Below are 21,124 nucleotides of genomic sequence, written 5' to 3'. Positions count from 1 at the left end.
ATACATTGAGATAGCGCACCGTCCAAAAAGTGGCCCCACTGTAGTGGGGCTGTAGGATTAGCCGAAGTAGACCACGCAAGTCCTTCGATTTTCGGATGTCATTATTGAGTTAAACTTGTAGTCACTACCGTCCAACAGCGCACCGTCCAAAAAGTGGCCCCACTGTAGTGGGGCTGTAGGATTAGCCGAAGTAGGCCACGTAAGTCCTTCGATTCTCGGATGTCGTTATTGAGTTAAACTTGGAGTGGTTTCCGTTCGCATAACTACATCGCTTGTTAATGCTAGTAGCTCACGTAGTTCCCGACTACCATTTTTTGTAAAAATAGATAATCTTATATAGTAAGAAGTACAATATAATATATAAAAGGGATCGTGATTTTTAAATATAAAAGTACAATAATAATATATATTATTCTAAAAAATAAATAATATAAAATTAAAAATAAAAAAATATTATTAGATCATATACAATGTGTATGTGATAAATGTTTGCTTCATACAATACCATATATATATAAGGTGGTATATATTTAGGTATATACATTTAATTTTATATACATAAAAATATAATTTCTTGAAAATTTAGCACAAAAATAGTTGCAAAAAATGAATTTTGTAAAAAGTAGAATTGCGCCAAAATTGTTTGAAATGCGAGTAGCTTGAGTTTGAGTTTGAGTTGAGATAGAGTTGAGACACCAAAACAGCTGTTGAAACACATACAACCCCAACTAGAAATTGACTAAGTACAAGCGGAAATCATAAAAAATTAAAATAAAAATTAAAATAAAATAAAATCTAAATAAGATACTTGAATTTTGACCGACCAAAAACGAAAATCATTTGAAAGTTTGTGCTTTTAACAAATACAGATTTAATTAAAGTTTTAAATAAATAATTTCTTTTTCTCAAAATTAATTAAAAGTGCGACTTGCAGTTGAATAATTTCATTTATAACAACTTACCTTATCGGCTTCTTGAGCCAATGGATTCGGTGTGATATTCATACGCGGCATAACACCATTCAAGCGGTGACCAGATTTGTGATGTGTATTAACTCCCAAAACGCCGGGTACCACAAAATCTGCTTGCAGATGATCCAACTGAGGTTTGTCTTCATCTAAGAAAAGGTAGATATTTTTAATATGGAGATGGCGATATGATATCATATAATATATATATAATTAAAAATGTAGTTTCATTTAATATAATACAAATTAATATATAATGTGTAATATTGTAATGTAGTAATATAATTTAATAAATATGTATAAGGTATACAATAGTGGCATTAGTGGATGAGGGTAATACTGTCGTAGACTCGTGGATGTGTTGCAATTTATAAATTTGGGGATAAAATTCATATGATACCCATAAAATGTATAAGTGGAAGAGTTATGCAACGCTCCGACTTGCAAATGTGTTGGATTTGAAAGACTATGAAAAAACGGGGATTATGAGAACTTCTATTACAGGTAAATATTTTTTTAATTTTTGCCAATACTTCTATATGACAAAATTTATTTCCAACAAAAGAAAGAGTTCCTAAAACAGTGGACATAACGACTTTGTGGACTTTTATGCAGGTAATTATTTTTTATATATTTTTTTGTTAACCAAATTTACTTCTAAGACATAAGATATAAGACATTCATTTCTTACTCACCCATGAATTACTAATTAAATATTTAAATTTAATGAAAATGATTAATACTTTATGACGTTATCTAATTCTCACATCAAATCATTTGTTTTTTTAAGACTCTATTTCTTCTATTTAAGTAAATCTCAGAGATATAGTTTTGTGATCCCATCTAATTGTTCAGTATAAGAAGAACGTGTATCGACTAACCTTCGTCATAGAATTTATTTTATGTAGGTTCGTGGTCATAAAAATATGTAAAGAAATACGTGGGTAAATCGATAGGATAGGATGGAACTTTGTTTAGAATTGAAACTAAGATGCGTATGCGAAAAGTTTAATTGGACACATAAAGTATACTTTTTGAAATGGTAAATTTCAGAAGGAAGAACTATCCTGAGATATTTTGGCATCTACAACAACCATATAATTACTCGTTGGTGTCAAAAACTATCAACATCAAAATATATATTACCTGACAACTAGGTGGACTTAAATATAAATTGAATATTTTTTTTAAAAATATACTATAACAATTCCAACAATACTGTGATGACAGTAATACTAGTTCATTAATTTTGCGAATATTCCACCTTGGCAAGAATTAGAATTTGCACTCTAAACCACACCATCTTTGGCTGGCTTTGAAGAATTCTATATAATTCCATTATCGAATAACCCTAATAAATCGAGACGGATTGTATAATTTCATATGACATTCCTTGTTTTCATAACCAATTGAAGTGTCGAACTGAAAGGTCTATAGGTCTAAAATAGTGAGGGCATCAGAACAGATGGACAACGTCATGGGAAATAAGGTCGCAGCCATAGCACACACTGAGAAGTGACATATTTATGAGTTATATATTTTTCTTACCTTCCGTTTGTGCATTTATCCGCCGTTTCATACATAAACACACTGCTATAGTTGCAAGCAGTAATAAGATACCGCCACCAGCAGCACCAGCGATAACTGGATAAATAGAATTATCTTCTTCATTTGCCTTAGTTGTTGTCACAACAGGCGGCTCTGTGGGCATAGTTTTAACTTGTTCTAAAAGAAACATACATTATTAGAATGAAGTATCACAAATCTAATCACTGCAACTTACTTTTCGTTTTACCCTGTATAATCGTGCTAAAGTCTGATGCTGCTAAAGCATTGAATGACTGTAATTTGAATTCATACATAGTATCTGGATCCAGTGTGTCTATTTTAAATTTCCGCGTATGCATACCATCAACCGTGGCTTTCATATAATCGCCAGCAGACGAGGTGTGCCTGTAGTAAGCATAAAATCCATCAACCATATTCTCAGGACTTTCTTGTAGTGTCCAATGTAGCACAACAGCTGTATCTGAGATTGGTTCTATAGGTGCCAATTCTGGTGTGGGTAGCTTAGATTTAGTTGGACCAAGCGTATCGGCACGTTGTAAAAAGAATTTCGCAGATATATTTCCCTCTTTATTGTCATTGTTTGAGTAAACAGCAATAATACGAAAACGATAAAATCGATCTGGTTTAAGACCGGTCACAGACGATGTGAAATTAGTCACACCATCATTGTTACGATCTCTTTTACCAAATTTTATATCCTCATAGGTGGTCTGCCAAGTTTCACGCGGTATTGTACGATTTATGCCACCCAACATCCTATATTGAACCTTGAAGAATGTTATAGCTAATCCATCATTCTTTGGCACATGCCAGCGTAACATAACGGAATCATCAGAGAGGCGCGTAACATTGGGACGTGATGGAGGTACAATTTTAACTGTAACAAAAAAAAAGTTATTAATTTTAATATTATTAAATGTAAAATGAAATTAATTAAATATATTATATTAAAAATCAAGTTTTATATTAAATATCTATTTTTAAAATCTGTGAAGCCAATTTAATTTGTTTTATTCATACATACGTCTGTGATAGCAGACATTAGAGTTAGTAATATTTTTTTTTTTTCAATAATAGTATTTTCATAATAACCCCACCTAATATCAAAGTCAAATACCTTAAAATTTAGAATACCGAAAGGTCACGTTATTTTTACTCTCTTTCTAGTTATGACCATAAAGGTATGTTATATAGACAGTCAAATCTCAATTATCAAAATCATGTCCAACGTATTTTCTTTGTATATATCTTAATAACCCGTTTCCAAGTTTCCAAGAAGGTCAATTCTTGACATTCTCCAATTAAACTGCTCTGATGGCCTCATTAATTATTTACACTAACTCCATAAGCAACTTAATATTTTGCGAAAACACAAAATATAAATATACATATGTATATGTTGAGTCTTTTTCGTGTTAGTGCATTTGCGCATTTTCACTGTTTGATAGCTGAGGGGTTTCTACAGAGCCCCATCCTTCTCACTGACTAATTTATGTATTCCTCAAAAGCTTCGTGATTATTCGATGACTGATCTAAGATCTGCGTAACGCCCCGTGTGGCCAGAGATTATCCTGAGATTATATAGTGCTAAGTAGGTTAGCGTGTCGGTTTTCGCGAATAGCTTAAGGGCTCTCTCCCTTATGTATTTTTTGTTGATTTTTATATATAAACTTTTTTCTCAAACAAATATTATTTATTTACTTTAAAACTATCTCTAGTATTGTAACGTGACAGGCAAAAATAATGTAATTAATTTTATTTAAATAAATAAATAAATATTTTTAATATTCCAAATATATACATTTTTTGGATGTACATATACTTTGTTTTTATAATTCTTATTAAGTTTAATTAAAAGCGGTTATAAATAGGTTCCACAAGTATTAGCAATAAATTCTTGTGTATTAACTTTAATATTTATCAGAGTGTATTGTGTAGTATTGGAAACCATATTTTCCATATTTTGTTTTAGTATCACATAAATATTGTGATTCAATTATAGCAAGAGCGTTAAGTTTCATACTAGTTGTACATTTTGACTTATTTTGGCTTCAATTAAGTAGAGAAATATGATTTAAAGTACTAATAATTGAATAAATAAATAAATCAGCCTAGAATTAGATTTGTACAGATAAACAAATTAATATTGGTGTACATTATTTATAATAATTCTCATTGAGTTTAGTTTATAGTTAGCAATATGTATAAACAGATAGTCAAGACGTTATGTTCGTCCGTTAGAGAAATATTGATAATAGCCTTTTTTGCATTTAATTTAAGTATCCATTGTTTTTCTTATTTGGTATTTAACAATGGTTCCCGAATAACTATTCTAATTGAATCTAATATGGAAACAGTTGTAATAAATCAATTGATAAATAGTAAATAATAAAAATGATATGAAATTAAATGTAATTGGTACTATTTCTTTAACATATTCAAAAGCATTTTTAATTAAAATCAATAAAAATTATTATAATAAAATTCAAGAAATATATCATTAATGTTGTTGTGATATGCATATGGCTAACTGTTAACTAAAGTTAATGAGAATTATAATTAAATAATACACAATAAACGAGCAATAAAATTTTAAATTAATTTGTACATAAAGTTCTCTACAAATTAAAGTTATATGTCAAAAATTTCAACTTAATAACGTGAAATTTAAAATTATTTTGTAATTTAATTACAATATTTATGTCATCCCAATATGGTGAATGTGTAGAATACTGCTTTATAGGTACTAACAAATATGATAGATATTAAAGTAAATACAGAAAATGTTAGCTGTTGTAATGTATTTATTGACAGAGTAAATTAAACTCAATGAGAATTATAATAAAAAAATTCTAAAAAATCCTTCCGAGTACATTACACTTCATATTATATATCATATATCTGTTGTGATTACAATAACCAAATAGCTTTTATTAATAAAAAACAGTATTTATTGTAACACAAACTTTTATTATTTTTAATACAACTTTAGAAACACTAACTAATTGACTGACTGATCAACTGACTGAAAAAATCTGAATAAATATTTTAAATAAAATATTTTTAAATATCAGAGAATCTGACAATTTTAGCCTACTTTGTTGATTCTCACCACACAGCCCCTTCTAGAATTTGACGACTGCATCACGACAAATTCTATCCGTATTACACATTATTACTACCTCATAAGCCTCAATGGAAAACGCACTATTCTACCCACTCGAGTCACCTTCGGTGCTATCTGCTTGTTACTGTCATCATCTAACACCTTGACACTATCTTGGCAACAACCTTCACCAGCTTCATTTGCAAAATATGCTGGTTTCACTCGATCCATGCTGACGTTCATCGTGCGTCCTCTTGCCCTTATTGTTAGAGTTTTCTCACCACGACATAAAATTTCATATGGGCCCTCATACGGCTGTTTCAGTGGTGGTCGCACAGCGTCATCACGTAAGAATACGTGCGTACTGCTTTTCAAATCTTTAAATACGAATGGCTTTTCCGTCATATGACGCGATGTTTGCAATGGCTTCAGTTCGCTCATAGTTTCCCTTAACTTCTTAACAAACTCTGTTTGCGATACTTGCTTAAAATCACCATCAAACACCTCTCCTGGTAAACGTATATTTACCCCATAAATTAATTCCGACGGTGTCGCTTGCAAATCTTCTTTAAATGCCGCTCTTAATCCCATTACAACAATTGGCAAGGCCCTTGTCCATTCAACACTTGATTTACACTTCAGTGCAGACTTTAGCGTGCGATGAAAACGTTCGACAAGTCCATTTGACTGTGGATGATATGCTGTAGTTCGATGCCTTTCACACCCCAAAATTTTGGCTAGCTCATCGAAAAGCTTGGATTCAAATTGTCGTCCCTGGTCTGTCGTAATCCTTTTCGGCACACCATAATGCGCTATCCAATCCTTAATTAAAGCCTCAGCCACCCATTCTGCCGTAATCTCCGCCAATGGTACCACCACCGGCCACCTTGAAAACCGGTCAATGCATGTCAGGCAATACCGCATACCATTACTATAGGGCAAAGGTCCCACGATATCAATATGAACATGCTCAAAACGTTGATCAGGAGCGTTGAAATCCTGCAACACAGTCCTGTTGTGCCGCTGGATTTTTGACTTTTGGCATGCCATGCATGTTTTCACCATTTGACTTATTTCAGTCTTCATTTTAGGCCAACAAAAACGAGAACTTATTAGTTTTATAGTTGCTTTTCTACCAGGATGAGCTAAATTGTGTAACATTTCGAACACTTGCACTCGGAAGGACTTTGTAATAAACGGTCTCGGTTTCTTTCCGGATACATCACAATACACAGAAACACCCTCTGTAATTAACTCTACCAACTTGAGCTCCAGAGATGACGCTGTACAGTTTCTTATCAACTTGTTCATCTCTTGGTCAACTCTCTGAGCTTCTGCCAACTTATCATAGTCTAGTGATCGTCTAACTCCAGCCACTACACTTTCGACTCGAGATAAAGCATCTGCGACCGTATTTTTGCTGCCTGCTATATGCTGAATATCTGTTGTCAGCTGCCCGATAAAATCTAAATGGCGTAACTGGCGTTCTGATGCTTTTTCAGATCTTTGTAAGAAAGCAAATGTAATCGGTTTATGATCCGTTAGCACAGTGCAATTCCTGCCCTCAATCATGTACCTGAAATACTTGACCGCCATATATATAGCAAGTAGCTCGCGGTCATAAGTACTATATCTTTTTTGAGTCTCTTTCAGCCTTTTGGAATAGAATCCCAGCGGTTGCATCTGTCCATCTATAAGCTGTTGCAACACTGCTCCTACTGCAACATTGCTAGCATCCACATTTAGCACCAGTTTCGCATTCGGAGCCGGGTGTGCTAGCATTGCAGCATTCGCCAGATTATTCTTACACACTTCAAATATTTTCTCAGCCTCTGCTGTCCAATCAATCAGAGATCTATCATTTTTCTTATTTCCTTTTAATAGCGCGTGCAGGATGCTATGATTCTTTGCGGCATTCGGGAGGAAACGCCTGTAAAAATTAATTGAAGCAATGAACCTTCTTAACTCTCGTACTTCCTTCGGTTTTTTAAAATTTCTTATCGCTTCTACCTTTTCAGCTATAGGTCTAATTCCATCCCCATTTATCACATGACCCAGGAAGGTAACTTCTTTCATAAAAAACACACACTTTCCCAGATTGATTCTCAGACCATGATCACTTAATCGTTTGAACACTTCTCTTAAATGTATTTCGTGTTCCTTTTCATCAGCTGATGCTATACATATATCATCAATGTACGTTACCACATAACTCAGATTCTTTAGGACATCATTCATAAACCTTTGGAAAGTTTGCGCAGCATTGCATAAACCAAAAGTCATCATGTTAAACTCATATAAGCCGAACGGGGTTATTATCGCCGTTTTAGGTCGATCCTCCTCAGCAATCGGAATTTGATTGTAGGCCTTTTCCAAGTCAATGGTTGAGAAAATTTTCTTATTGTACAATATGCGAGTAAAATCATGTATATGGGGTATTGGATACCGGTCTGGTAGTGTTATTGAATTAAGCTTCCTATAGTCACCACACGGTCTCCACTTACCATCCTTTTTCGCCACTAAATGCAACGGACTTGGCCAATTGCTGTTACTTGGTCTACAAATACCTTGTTTCGTCATAAATTCAAATTCCTTTCTCGCAATTTCAAATTTTTCAGGATTTAACCGCCGAGGTTTTGCATACACTGGCTGTCCCTTGGTAACAATTTGATGCTCTACTAGCGTAACCTTCGTGGCCACCTTATTACTAGCAGCCGGTTCCGTTATCTCTTTATAATCCCGCAGAATGTTATGTACCGGGCTAGTCGCATCAATTGTGCTTAGCTTCACGCAGTGCATCTCTCTTTTCGAACCCATTACCTGGAGGCCTGTAATGCCATCTAAAATTCTCCTGTTCTTCAGGTCAACTATCAAACCAAAATTATTCAAAAAATCCGCCCCTATTATTGGGTGATTTACCTTCGCCACTAGGAACTCCCACAGGAACTGTCTGCGCAACCCCAAATTGACTTGCACTAATTTCGTTCCATACGTGCTAATTTTCGCTCCGTTTGCTGCGTATAAATAATATTGCGTGGCTTCATTTTCAGGCTGCATTCTCTTTGGCAAAATTGAAACTTCCGCGCCTGTGTCTATTAGATAATTTATACCTGTTTTATTATCTTTGAAGAACAAACGGCATGCTTTACCCTCTGCCACTTCACTCGCCGTCAGACGTGAAGTGGTGTTTAGTTTTCCGCTGAGTTTTGCGGTGGTTTGTACTGGCAAGGCTGAACACATTTTGTGGACCTCTCCTTGAACCGCCGATGATAAAAACAGATATTACCTCTTCTAGCACTTGATGATCGCCCTTTTCCACGATCTCTGTCATTGCTTCTTCCTCTTTTGCTCAACTGAATGACCAAATTATTTATCATGACTTTCAACTCGTCAATTTCCTTCCTCATCTCCTTCGGTTCATTCCTTTGAACTACACAAACCGTTTCTGTTTCCTGTACCTCAAATACCTTATCAGCCACTTTGGCCCACTGTGCAGAATCACCTTCCACTGCAGCTACGATTGTTCTAACTCCCACTGGCAGTCGCTGTAACCACAATGACTTTAGTACATCATCATTCATTGAATTGCCGGTCATCTCCTTCATTTTCTTCAGCAATTGAGTTGGTTTCATGTCACCTAGCTCCAATTCTGTCAGCAACTTACGCAGCCTTTTGTGCTCCGATTCTGTGAATTCATAAATTAACCGTTTCTTCAACGTCTCATATTTCAACACCTTCGGTGGATCTCGAATCACATCAACTATGCACTCCAGGTATTTCGGCTCTAAACTTGCTACTACATGGTCGAACATTGTATCATCTTTCGTTATTCCCGCATTCCTGAACTGTGCTTCCATTTGCAGAAAAAAAAGGTCCGGATGCTCTCTTGAAAACATCATCGGCTTAACTGAAACCCGGTATACCTCCTTGTCAGTGCGACTTTCTCCTTCTGCCGGAAAAAATCTTCTTCCTCACGGTTAGTCATCTTGCTTGCTAATGTTGGGCTTGATAATAACTTACAACTCCTTTTTGTGTCGGGGTCACCAATGTTGTGATTACAATAACCAAATAGCTTTTATTAATAAAAAACAGTATTTATTGTAACACAAACTTTTATTATTTTTAATACAACTTTAGAAACACTAACTAATTGACTGACTGATCAACTGACTGAAAAAATCTGAATAAATATTTTAAATAAAATATTTTTAAATATCAGAGAATCTGACAATTTTAGCCTACTTTGTTGATTCTCACCACATATCCATTATAAATCTAATTAAGTTTAATTAATAATGTGAAATATGTGTATAGATAATAAAAATACATACATTATAGTTTCTATCTTTTAGTGTTTACATTAACATTTTATGGCGTTTTCAATTAGTAAAGTCTGTGGTAACCTTTTCAATTCAGATTCATTTTTAGTGCAATTTTCATTTTCGATTGTTAAATCTGTATAACATCATCATCATCACCATCAAAACCTAAGCTTGTTTTATGACATTCCTCCCGAGAATGTCATAACTTGATTGTTTTTTACTGTGTTAGTTGACCTAGGCCAAATCATTATTATGTTAAGCCTTTTCCGAGTTAGTGCATCTGGGCACTTTTACACTATGATAGCTGGTATTCCTGATAATCTTCGTGATTATTCAATGATTGATCTAAGATCTGCGTACCGCCCCGTGCGGTTAGTGATTACTCTGAGATTAGATAGTGTTAAGTAGGGCAGCCTGTCGGCTTTTGCATATAGCTTCACAGCTCTGTCCCTTATGTATTCTTTGACCGGATCTATTCTAAGGTCTTTTAGCATATTATATGTCTGGTTTTATCGCGCCAGATGCTCGCATTCACTCAAAAAAATGATTTGCTGCTGAGCCTAGGTGTTAGTATAGCGTGCATTTTTCACTTTTTACATGCACATAGTTATGGACCTATGCTCACACGAGACCCTGTCCGTGCACGTTTTGAATTTTAGTCACCTTTTACGACACGCATATCTTACCATTCAACTATTCTTACATCCTCGAACCCATAGGGGACAAATCTGTATAACACTCTAGATTAATATTTAACACTCGCGATTAATATATAACAATCTAGATATTTTGTCAGAGTAGCAAGTTTTTGGTCGTATCCAGAATCCAGATTTAATAATGAAAATTGCCGTAAGATTTATAACTAATTTTATATTTACGATAGAGTAAGTTTCTATATCAATTTACAGCTATGTTATGTAAATTCCATATAACAAAATACAAAACATGAAAGCCTTTGTATAAAAAATATAAATATATTTATATAAAAACGTATTAATTTTAAAATCTTGTTGTGAATGCACTATATACATTAGCCGTAATTTTTTCTTTCAGAGTTGTAAAAAAACAGTATTCAGTCTGGTTGGAACATTTTATCACTTTTGAAATATATTAAATGGTTTTTCTTGGTATATGATATTTGTTGTATTGTGTACAATATGATAAATTAAAATTGTAAACACTAAAAATTAATTAATTTAAATAAAAAAAAAACAAAACGAATAGTGGAAGGGTAATAAAAAGCATTTTTATCTTATGTATGCATTTAAATTAATTTATTTGTTTTTGTATTTGAAATTAGTAATTAGAAATGCTTATATGGTTTTAACCAGAGTTCGGAATGTGGTGCACAAAATCGCACACTGCACTGTGCGAGTGGAAATTATTTTTAAAATATGCACACGCACATTTGTGGTGTTAAGAAAAAAAATGCACGCACTCAAATTTGTTGTGCGATTTTAAATTTCACATCGCACAAAGCGATGATTGTGCACACAGATTCGTGCACACACATTTGTGCTGTGTGACTGATTTTTAAAAATGTGCACAATCAGATGTGCGAGAAAACTTTATGCTCGCACCGCACTGTGCGACAAAAAATTCTCTTTGCACACGAGTGTGCTGCTCATATTACGTTTGCACAAATGTGCACAAATGTGCGACTGCACAAACGTGCACAAATGTGCACAAATGTGCGATGCACAAACGTGCACAAATGTGCGATTTTGCGCTTGCACCCAAGGGTGGAAAAAATTACAGGAACTTCACAATTTTGTTTGAAATAGAAAATATTATTTTGTTGCAAATTTTTAAAAAATTGATATTTGCGTTCGTTGGGATCGTAATTTATGTTAAAAATTGCATAAATTAACAAATATTTAAAATAATTATTTTTGTTAATTAATGTAAACTAAAAATTATAACTGTCTTAACCTTATTTGTATTTTAACTTAAAATATTAGTTTTTTGTATATTACTTTGAGCATTTTTAAATGCAAATATAGTAAGTGAACTTAAAGTATTTGTTTGGAATGTTTTGCACCAGTTTAAAAAAAATAAAAACATATTTTAGGAAGATTTTTTTATGCCCAAAAAATATGAAAGATTAGGAAAATATTTTTTTTGAACAGGTAGCAGGTATTGGTATTGGTGTATTTGTTTAATAAATTTTGCAACAGTTTAAAAAAGATAATACGGGAGGGCCACAAATAGGTATTTTTCTTCTCCAGAAATATGTATTCACTTAGGTAGAGTATCTAACATTCATTAAAAAACGCGAAAGATTAAGAAAATATTTTCTTGAACAGGTAGCAGGATTTTAGCGCCCTTTCTACTGTGCTAAGTAAGCAGAGATATAATTTAAGTGAAAAAAATATTTCAGCAATGTTATTAATAAGATTAAATGAAAATTTATTTCAAAAAATATGTAATAAAAATTATATATTTTTTAATAAGAAATTAAAATATTAAATTATTAAATTATTTCAATAACTTTGTAAAATTTAAACTGTAATTAAAGATAAAAAATTAAGTGAAATCTAATAACAAAATTAATTTATGTTGTTGTAAAAAATATTTAATTTGCTTTTTATAACCTTACTAACGAATCTTAGTGTACAACTTACTATTAAATAAAATTTTATGAAGTAGTCCAAAATTGATATATTTAATTTTTTCAAAGTACGATCCGTAGAACCGATCTTTACTTATAACATTTCGAAACAAATACTCTTTCTCTATTAAATTCATGTACCTATTGAATATAACAAAGTTTTCAAGTACATTGTGAAATTAACTTTATTCCCATATTTTAAATTAATAAACCTTAAAAAAATAAGTAATATAAGCAATAAATGTAAATCTAATAATAAATTCAAAATTAAAATATAAATACAAAATTATTTCTTCAATAAAATATTTCGCATTAAGACCAAAATTAATACAAATCAGTTTTCCGTACTATTTTGCTGCGATATTTGTCATAATATTGTGCGCTTTTAAATCATCATTTCACACAAACGTGCAGTAGACATTTCGTCTCCGCACATTTGGGTGCATTTTTATTTTCGAGCCTGCACACAAAATGTGCTTCTCGTATTCTTTTCTGCACACGTTGTGTGCGAGGGCATGTTGGCTGCCGCACACACAATGTGCTGTGCGAAATAACTTCGGCACAAACACCGAATGCGTGTGCGAGTTTTATTTCACTCCACCACACTCGTGTGAAATGTGCGTTTCGTTTGTGCACACAAGATGTGCACTTAAGATGTGCACAAAAATTTTCGCACACCACATTTGTGGTGTGAAATTTTAGAATCGCACAACATTTGTGCGTGGTGTTTTGCATTTTTGTGCACAGCACAGTGTTTTTCTGAACCCTGGTTTTAACGGATGACTGGAATTTTGCAACATATATCCAGTGAACATTCACAATAGACTGATTTTTAAATGTAGCTGCACTAAAACTTGAGACAAAAAAAATTTTGCGACTAAAAACTAAAGCTGAAGATTTTAAGAGCATTTTTGTTGCTTCACATGTTTTTATTTGTAAGTTGAGTGAGTGTATTTGTTTGCTACTCTGAAAGACAAAATTACAGCTATTGTATACTTATGTTATTAACAATGTTAAATAATTGAGTTGTTATCAATAAGATAAACATTTTCGAATTTAAAAATATTTTTATAAATTTTGCAAATACATTAAGCATTTTCTACCGTAAATTTAAATTCTAACTTTAAAAAAAAAAATTTTCTTTAAAAATATTTTTTTTTGAACTATTGTGAATGAAAGCATTTCTTCACTTTATCTAATACACACACCGAACGAAAAATTTTAGCATTAACAACCCAAGCCAACAACCAACTTTGTGTAGATATTTTTTTTGTATTTTCTTTTATCATATTTTTCTTTCAACACGTTTCACTCACTCACACATTAACATTGCTCAAAATTTAAGTGAAAATAAAATGGCTGACTCGTAGAAATGTATACTCAACTTATTTCCAAGCGAGTTTAGTTTCTCATAGTGGCCTGTTGTGAGTGGAATTACGAGATATTTATCGCGCGTTTTTATTAAAAATAGTAACAAAAAATATTTAAAAGAATATTATTTTGCAGTATATTCAATTGAAATTTATATAATTACGTGCATTTCAATACCGAAATCAAAATTTTCTTCATATAATAATAAAAATTTTAACATAAAATTGTTGAATACAATTTGCTTGTTTGTGAAGCAAAAAGAAAAAAAAAACGAGTACAAAAAAGACTATCGAGCAGAGTGAAATAGTCAAGCAAGCAACACAAGAAAGAAAAATAAAAGCAGCCGTACAATTTGTATTTACAAAGTTTACAACAAATTATTTAATATAAAAACAAAAATCAATTAAAAAAAAATCTTCAAAGAAAAAAGTTGCAAGGAATTCCCACATTTCCATTTTTGATATTAGCGTTTGCTGCTATTAAAATCCCACAGAAGTTATACGCTTCCACAACGGCACATACTTTTACAATATTACATCACTCCACTGCTCCATCATTAACCGCCACAATTGCGAAGAAACAACGGCAAGCGCCCGCCGGCGACGTTGGTGTCACTGTCGTCGCCGATGGTAACGTTACTGCACTGAACGCCCCCACTAGCAGCAACAGCATCAAAGCCGGTGGTGGTCAAATGTCGCTAACGCCGCGCTTCACGACCGAAGAGAAGGAGATCCTCTATAGCCTATTCCATCAGCACGAGGAAATCATTGATATCAAGTTTCGGAAGAAGCAGAGGAGTAAATATTCGGTACGCGATACTTGGGATCAAATCGTGCACGAATTCAATGGACATCCCAGCGTCAGTCAGCAGCGCAATGTCAAGCAGATACAAAAATTTTGGCTCAATGCAAGGTAAACATACAAGATAGGAGTTTATTTTGAAGGGTTGCAAGGAAAGGGGGGAGGAGAGGGACTTCAGAAAGTTGATTATGTAGCGTAAAAAAAAAAACTATAATCAAATTAGATTTTTATGTGTGAAAATTGTAGTAATGTAGAAAAATGTCAAGAGAGAGTAGCGGACTTGTGTTAAGAAGGAGGGCCTTAAGAGAAAAAACGGTTCATTAAAACAATTATGGATTACTTTTATAATAGCGATAATAGTAAGTTTACCGTAAGTGTTAGATGACAAATTTATTGAACCCTATATATATGATAGTTAATATTTAAACTAGATGGAGAAGTTGGAACTATACAAATAACAATAAATCTCATAACGTAAGCTATGTATGAGTCTTTGTAATTCCTTTTCCTATCCTAACTGTAGATCCTCTATTTCTTGCGCGCTACAATAACAGATCTCATAGATCGCTTAGCACCAATCTCTTTTTATAATAATAATATAATAAATTATGATGTTGTATTATAATTATAATGAACTCTTGTTGTTGTAGTAACATTGACACAGGTAAAGAATTCTAATAGAAATGATAGTTATAAAAAAAAAATAATATATGCAGGTCAATTTAAATGAGAATATAATATGAAAACAAGAAGAAGAAATCACTAAAGAAAATTGAATTCAAATTATTTGAAGAATATTAAACGTTAAATATATATATTTTTACATATTAATCTGGTGTTATAGATAGTATGACACGAAGCATATGATTATGCTATTACCTTTGTTCTAGACATATATAAAAAAAATTACAACACATATCTAACTTTTAGCAAATAGAATATTCGATCTATCTAGCGATTCTAAAAAAATGAATATTTACAGCATACTAAAAGTCCTTTACTTCAGTAATAAAGATGTATATAATACTACATCTCTAACATTATAACGATACGTTTGTCATGTTATTCCAACTGCCTATCTATTCTAAACAAATAATTATGATATAATCTACTTTATAAAGAAAGGCCACTCGACAACAACAAATTATATACTAAAACGTATTTTAAACCGGTTTTGTAATGTATTTTGTTGTTCTTCTTTACTGAAGAAGAAGAAGAAGTAGACACTAATTACACATTTCAATCCTGAAACTATTATATTTTGATATTATATGATAGCCATATAGAAGCTAACCTAAACATATAGAGGTTTCTCTAATATAGTATATCTATAGCTGTATTCTATCTCTGGTTTACTATGTAGATTTGCGGATGCTGAAATAGATTCTAAATGTTTTCAAATGACTGAAACTGTAATGATTCTAAATAAAACCACGTGAGATCTATTACATAGCATTTTTTTGTTTAAATTGTGGATTAACTGTAGAACTATTTAAAATGATAAATATTTAATAGTTGGAAGTTTTACTAAAAAACTTTTTTCTATACAAAATAAAAAAAATAATAATATAATATAATATAAAAATAAACAATAAAAGAAATAAATAAAGACAAGAAATAAAAAAGATAATATGATATATAAACTAAAAGAAAATTAAAATAATATGAAATTAAAATAAATAATATAAATGTGAAACAATTAAACAAAAAACGAAAATAATAAAGAAGCAATAATGATAAATAATAGTAAAAAAATAAAAATGATAAAAAATATTTTAAAATAAAATAATAAAAAAAATATGATACAAAAATAATTTAAGATAAAAATGATAGAAAATAAATATGATAAAAAAAAGCTAATAAAATGAAAACAATATTAAATAATATAATTAAGAAAATGAATATTATATGAATAATTAAAATTATATAAAGTAGTAATAAACTTAATTAAAAAAAAAGCTGCACTTTTTTTAAGTCATTTCAAGAGAACTTTCAATTTATACATTTTTGTATTATATTTATTTATCAATTAAAATAATAAAATGATAAAATATATTAATATATAATAATTAATATATTATATTTTATTAATCGATTTAAAACATGTTGAAAATGGATTTTTTTTATTTATTGAATATAGAATAAAGTTTTAATTAAAATTTGTAATTATTCGTTACAATTTAATTTCATTAGTTTGATAAATAAAACGCTACTTGCGGCAACTTAGGCCGCAGTGTACAAAGTTCGCTCCTGTCTTGAGTTGAAATATTTGTTTACACACAAATTTTTTTATATTTTTTTTATTAATCAACAAATTAACGCTTAATAAGCACAAAAATGAGTTCAAAATTGATTTTATTTTTGGAGACAATTTGGAAATAAAAATTAAAATAATTATTTTTGATTTCACAAAAATATTTTTAATTTAAAATATTAATAGGTAAATACATTTCTATATTTTTGTTAATATGAGTAATAACTTTTGTTAAGAAAATAAGGGATTTCACCTGTTACTGAAAATATATTGAAGTGTTTTTTTTTAGTGCTTTTAGTGGTTTTCTTTAATATAAAACTCAAAACAATATTTTTAGGAGAAGTGCTCATGTGTTTAATTAGTGCTTAGAAAAATGGAGTTAATATTTCCCAGTTCATTCAAAACAAACAAATGAACTCATAAAAATTTTGAGATGCACTTGAAACTGCATTTGAGCAAGGAATGCAAGTAACAGAATAAATGAAAAAGTGCAGTTCTAGCATTTCAATAAAATTATAAATAAACTTTATGTCATGAGTCAAAATAAAATGGCGGCAAATTATAACAAATTCACGCACATCGCAATTTAAAATAAAAAACACAAAAAATATATTATTTTTTATATGAAATTTTGAAGAAAAAAAAAACAGCAACAGTGAAAACCTTAAACTTTTATCTTCGCTTATGGTTATGTTATCTTTATGAATTCCTTTCGGGTTCTGAGAAATTTTGTTGTTGCTTTACGGCAGCTGTCCGTCCAAAATATAATGTTTTTTCTTCTTTCCCTTAACGTGATTATTTCTGTTGTTTTTAACTTGTGTGTGAGTTGACTTTACTCTGACAGAAAACGAGTTCATCACTCGAGTAGTGGCGCAACAGCAAGAACAACAACAAAAACAACACCAATAAGGTTACTATTGAGATTATTTCACTCTCTTTGAGTTTGCTTCGTTCTATGCGATGTGGAAAGCACTGCCAGTCTCGAATAATATGAATAATTCAAATGTTAATTTTGTGAATTACTACAGTGTATCAGGCATAGGCCAGGCATAACATTTTTGGCACTGTTGATTTGATGCCTTGAGATTATAAAAATCTCTAGGTTGGTTAATGTTTTATTTATTAAATCAAATGAAATCAACGAAATAATTACAAATAATGGTTTCAAAATAAATTTAAAAAAAAGTAAATACTACAGCAGAGTTTATGAAAGAGCAATAAATAATTTTAATTTCAAATTTGCAAGGGGCACGGTTTAAATTAAGAATAGACATGACGAAAGCGGGTTTTCTGTTACTTTAAAATATTTTTCTTTTTTTATTATATATTATAGTTTCATCAATAAAAAAATTAACATTTTATTTTATTTAAAAATAAAATAAAATAAATTAAAAATAAAATAAAATAAATTAAAAATAAAATTAAATAAATTAAAAATAAAATAAAATAAATTAAAAATAAAATAAAATAAATAAAGAAATTTATATAATTTTACTAACACTTAAATAACATATATTTGAATTTAAATATTATTTTAGTGGGCGATATCGAGCGAACACTTAAAGATTATATATGCTTTTTAAAAGTGGGGTTAACAATTTTATTTCTTATATACTTAATATAAAATATTTTTTTTGTGAATTAAGAATAAATTTAACAAGTTTGAAGCACAGATTTTTAAACCTAAATAATGCTGGATTTGAATGAATCCAATAAGCGGATAAACTATTTTTGGGATTCTATAGCATAATCCAATTAACACAAAAATATTTTGGGGAAAATAAAACACAACAAATGATTATATATTATATATAATATATATATATTAAAGTAATAAATATAAATAAGTATTAGTTAAAAATACTGAAAACTGTAACACAATAAAAATAAAAATAATATATATAAATAAAAAAATATATATAAAAACAAAAAAAAATACATAAAATAAAAAAAAATATACAAAAATAAAATAAATAATATAAAAACAAAAATATAATAAATAATATAAAAACAAAAATATAAATAATATAAAAATAAAATAAATAATATAAAAATAAAAATAAAATAACTAATATAACAATAAAAAAAACAATAATATAAAAATAAAAAAATATATAAAAAAATATAACATAAAAAACAAAATAAAACAGAAAAAATAAATAATATAAAAACAGAAAAAAATAATAGTGCCAAATTAAAAAAATATAACCATAAAAACAAAACACAATAACACGAAAAAAAAACAATAAAAATAAAAAAATAATATACACAATAAATAATATACAATAAAAAAAGTTTTTGTTTAACTTATACTTTTACAAATTATTTTCAAATATATATACAAATATGTTTTTTACTAAATAGAAGAAAAGTTCTTCACCATCATTCACTAAGAGAACAAAGTCATCCATTAAAAATTTTACTCTGTATATCAGTTACGTTACTAAATCTATATCAATTACCAAGTCTAGCAACCTTCAAATTTCAGTCTTACATACAGTCAGTGCTTAATTTTGTTCATATATATACATTGATAAAACTAAAAATAGCGTAAGGAAAATGAAAGAAATGTTAGTTGAGTGCACAAAAAGTATATAGAATTTAATATATGAAAATATGAGAAAAAATTTCTGTAGAGAACCTCTCTGTGTTATCTGGTACATATGTTAGTGCTATTCTATATACCAGCTTTTTCGGCTAATACTACATACAAAACTGTTTTTTTTTATACATTTCAGACTTCGCAAACAGTATCCATTTCGTATAAAGTGTAGTAATGTAGCAAACTCACTTAATGGCAATCAATCCCAGCTTGTTACTCACGTCATAAAAGATGAGCCCGAATATTTGAATAATAACGACACTGCCGAACAGGGAACGGAAAATGAAACTTTCGAGGAAATTGAAATGGATGCTAGTGTCACCCAATTAGATGAGGATTCAAATGATCCACATCAAGAACAACAAACACACCATCATCAACAACAACAGTTGCAACAACATGTACAACATCAACAAACAAACACCATACAAACACAACAAATTAGTGTCGATCAAATAAGTGCCGACAAACTAACGTTGAATGATCTGTTGCAGTTCAAGACCGCACGCCCACGCGATGAAATTATATTGCAAATCAAACAAGCAGATGCCACAAGTATGTACTATTTTTTTTTTGTTTTACAGTAAAAAATATATTCTAACATTATATTATTTTTTACAATTTAATTAGGTTCACAAATAACTATACCTTCACCCACACGTATCACCATACCAACACATCAGCAGCAACATGCAATGGCAACTATAACTGCAAGTGGCTACAATCAGCAAATAATCAGTGAAATCAAACCACAACAGATCACATTGGCACAATATCAAGCACAGCAACAGCAACAGTTGCAACAACAGCAGCAACAACAAATGCAACAGCAGCAACAACACTTGCAACATCAGCAAATTGCTGTAGCACACCAACAGCAGCAACAACAACAGCCACAACAAGTAAAAATTCAATTACAATCTCCAGCTGCACAATTTACTAATGGCACACCCACCTTCACATGCACGACATTCAATGCAGTACCAGCTACTGCTGCAACAGCAACCGTTGCTGCACCAACAACCGCAAGCATTGCATCCGCGGCTACTACAGCGGTCACTGTTGACTCCTTCGAAGAAAAAATTAATTATTTCAAACTGAAAGAGGCCGAATTACGCTTTAAGGAAGAGCAAGTGGCGCTTGAAAGAAAGAAAATTGATTTGAGCCGAGCTCAAGAGGAACTTAAACATCTGCGAGAAGTACATCATCTACAAGTCGAGGAATTGAAACTGAAGATACGTATTTTGCAAGAGGAAGAAAAGGTCATGCGAAAAAATATAAATCCTGTGCAATCTTAGGAGCAAAATGGATTCTATTGCAAACCAGGATAGTCGTAAAACAACAGTTTAGTTTTATTATTTCATTTAAGCAACGCAGTTTATAAATAACAATTATTCTAGATTTTATTAGTTTTATACATTATTCGTCGTCATTTTATATATATGAAAAAATTTGATATAAGAAAATATTTTTAAAAATAATAATGATCTTTTTGAATCACAAATATACTTCCAATAAAA

The 21,124-nt window shown here is 30.7% G+C and overlaps 2 protein-coding genes across 3 annotated transcripts in view; one reads left to right on the top strand and one right to left on the bottom strand.

The window, feature by feature from the left end:
• The window catches only part of LOC119669733 (interference hedgehog), a 37,124-nt gene that overhangs the window by 10,995 nt on the left and 5,005 nt on the right, over positions 1-21,124 (bottom strand). For both annotated transcript variants that reach the window (XM_038079745.1, XM_038079746.1), the window contains exons 4-6: positions 2,752-3,414; positions 2,517-2,693; positions 963-1,117 (exon numbers count right to left, since the gene is read on the bottom strand). In XM_038079745.1, coding sequence (XP_037935673.1) covers positions 963-1,117; positions 2,517-2,693; positions 2,752-3,414 — 995 coding nt within the window. The remainder of the gene's footprint in view (positions 1-962; positions 1,118-2,516; positions 2,694-2,751; positions 3,415-21,124) is intronic.
• LOC119669734 (regulatory protein zeste) lies at positions 13,933-21,026 on the top strand. Its single transcript, XM_038079747.1, has 3 exons — positions 13,933-14,859; positions 19,741-20,159; positions 20,235-21,026. Exons 1-3 carry the CDS (start codon positions 14,639-14,641, stop codon positions 20,900-20,902), a joined length of 1,308 nt encoding a protein of 435 aa, XP_037935675.1. The 5' UTR covers positions 13,933-14,638; the 3' UTR covers positions 20,903-21,026.

This window comes from Teleopsis dalmanni, chromosome 1 (assembly GCF_002237135.1).
Source record: "Teleopsis dalmanni isolate 2A chromosome 1, ASM223713v2, whole genome shotgun sequence".
In the NCBI taxonomy this organism is placed as follows: Eukaryota; Metazoa; Arthropoda; class Insecta; order Diptera; family Diopsidae; genus Teleopsis; species Teleopsis dalmanni.
This window is presented reverse-complemented; position numbering and strand designations above follow the sequence as displayed.

Excerpts from the sequence above, each read along its gene's own strand:
- LOC119669734 (XM_038079747.1), top strand. The coding sequence starts at position 14,639 with ATGTCGCTAACGCCGCGCTTCACGACCGAAGAGAAGGAGATCCTCTAT. Across the intron at positions 14,860-19,740 it reads AAATTTTGGCTCAATGCAAG|ACTTCGCAAACAGTATCCAT; the intron begins GTAAACATACAA and ends TATACATTTCAG. Across the intron at positions 20,160-20,234 it reads CAAACAAGCAGATGCCACAA|GTTCACAAATAACTATACCT; the intron begins GTATGTACTATT and ends CAATTTAATTAG.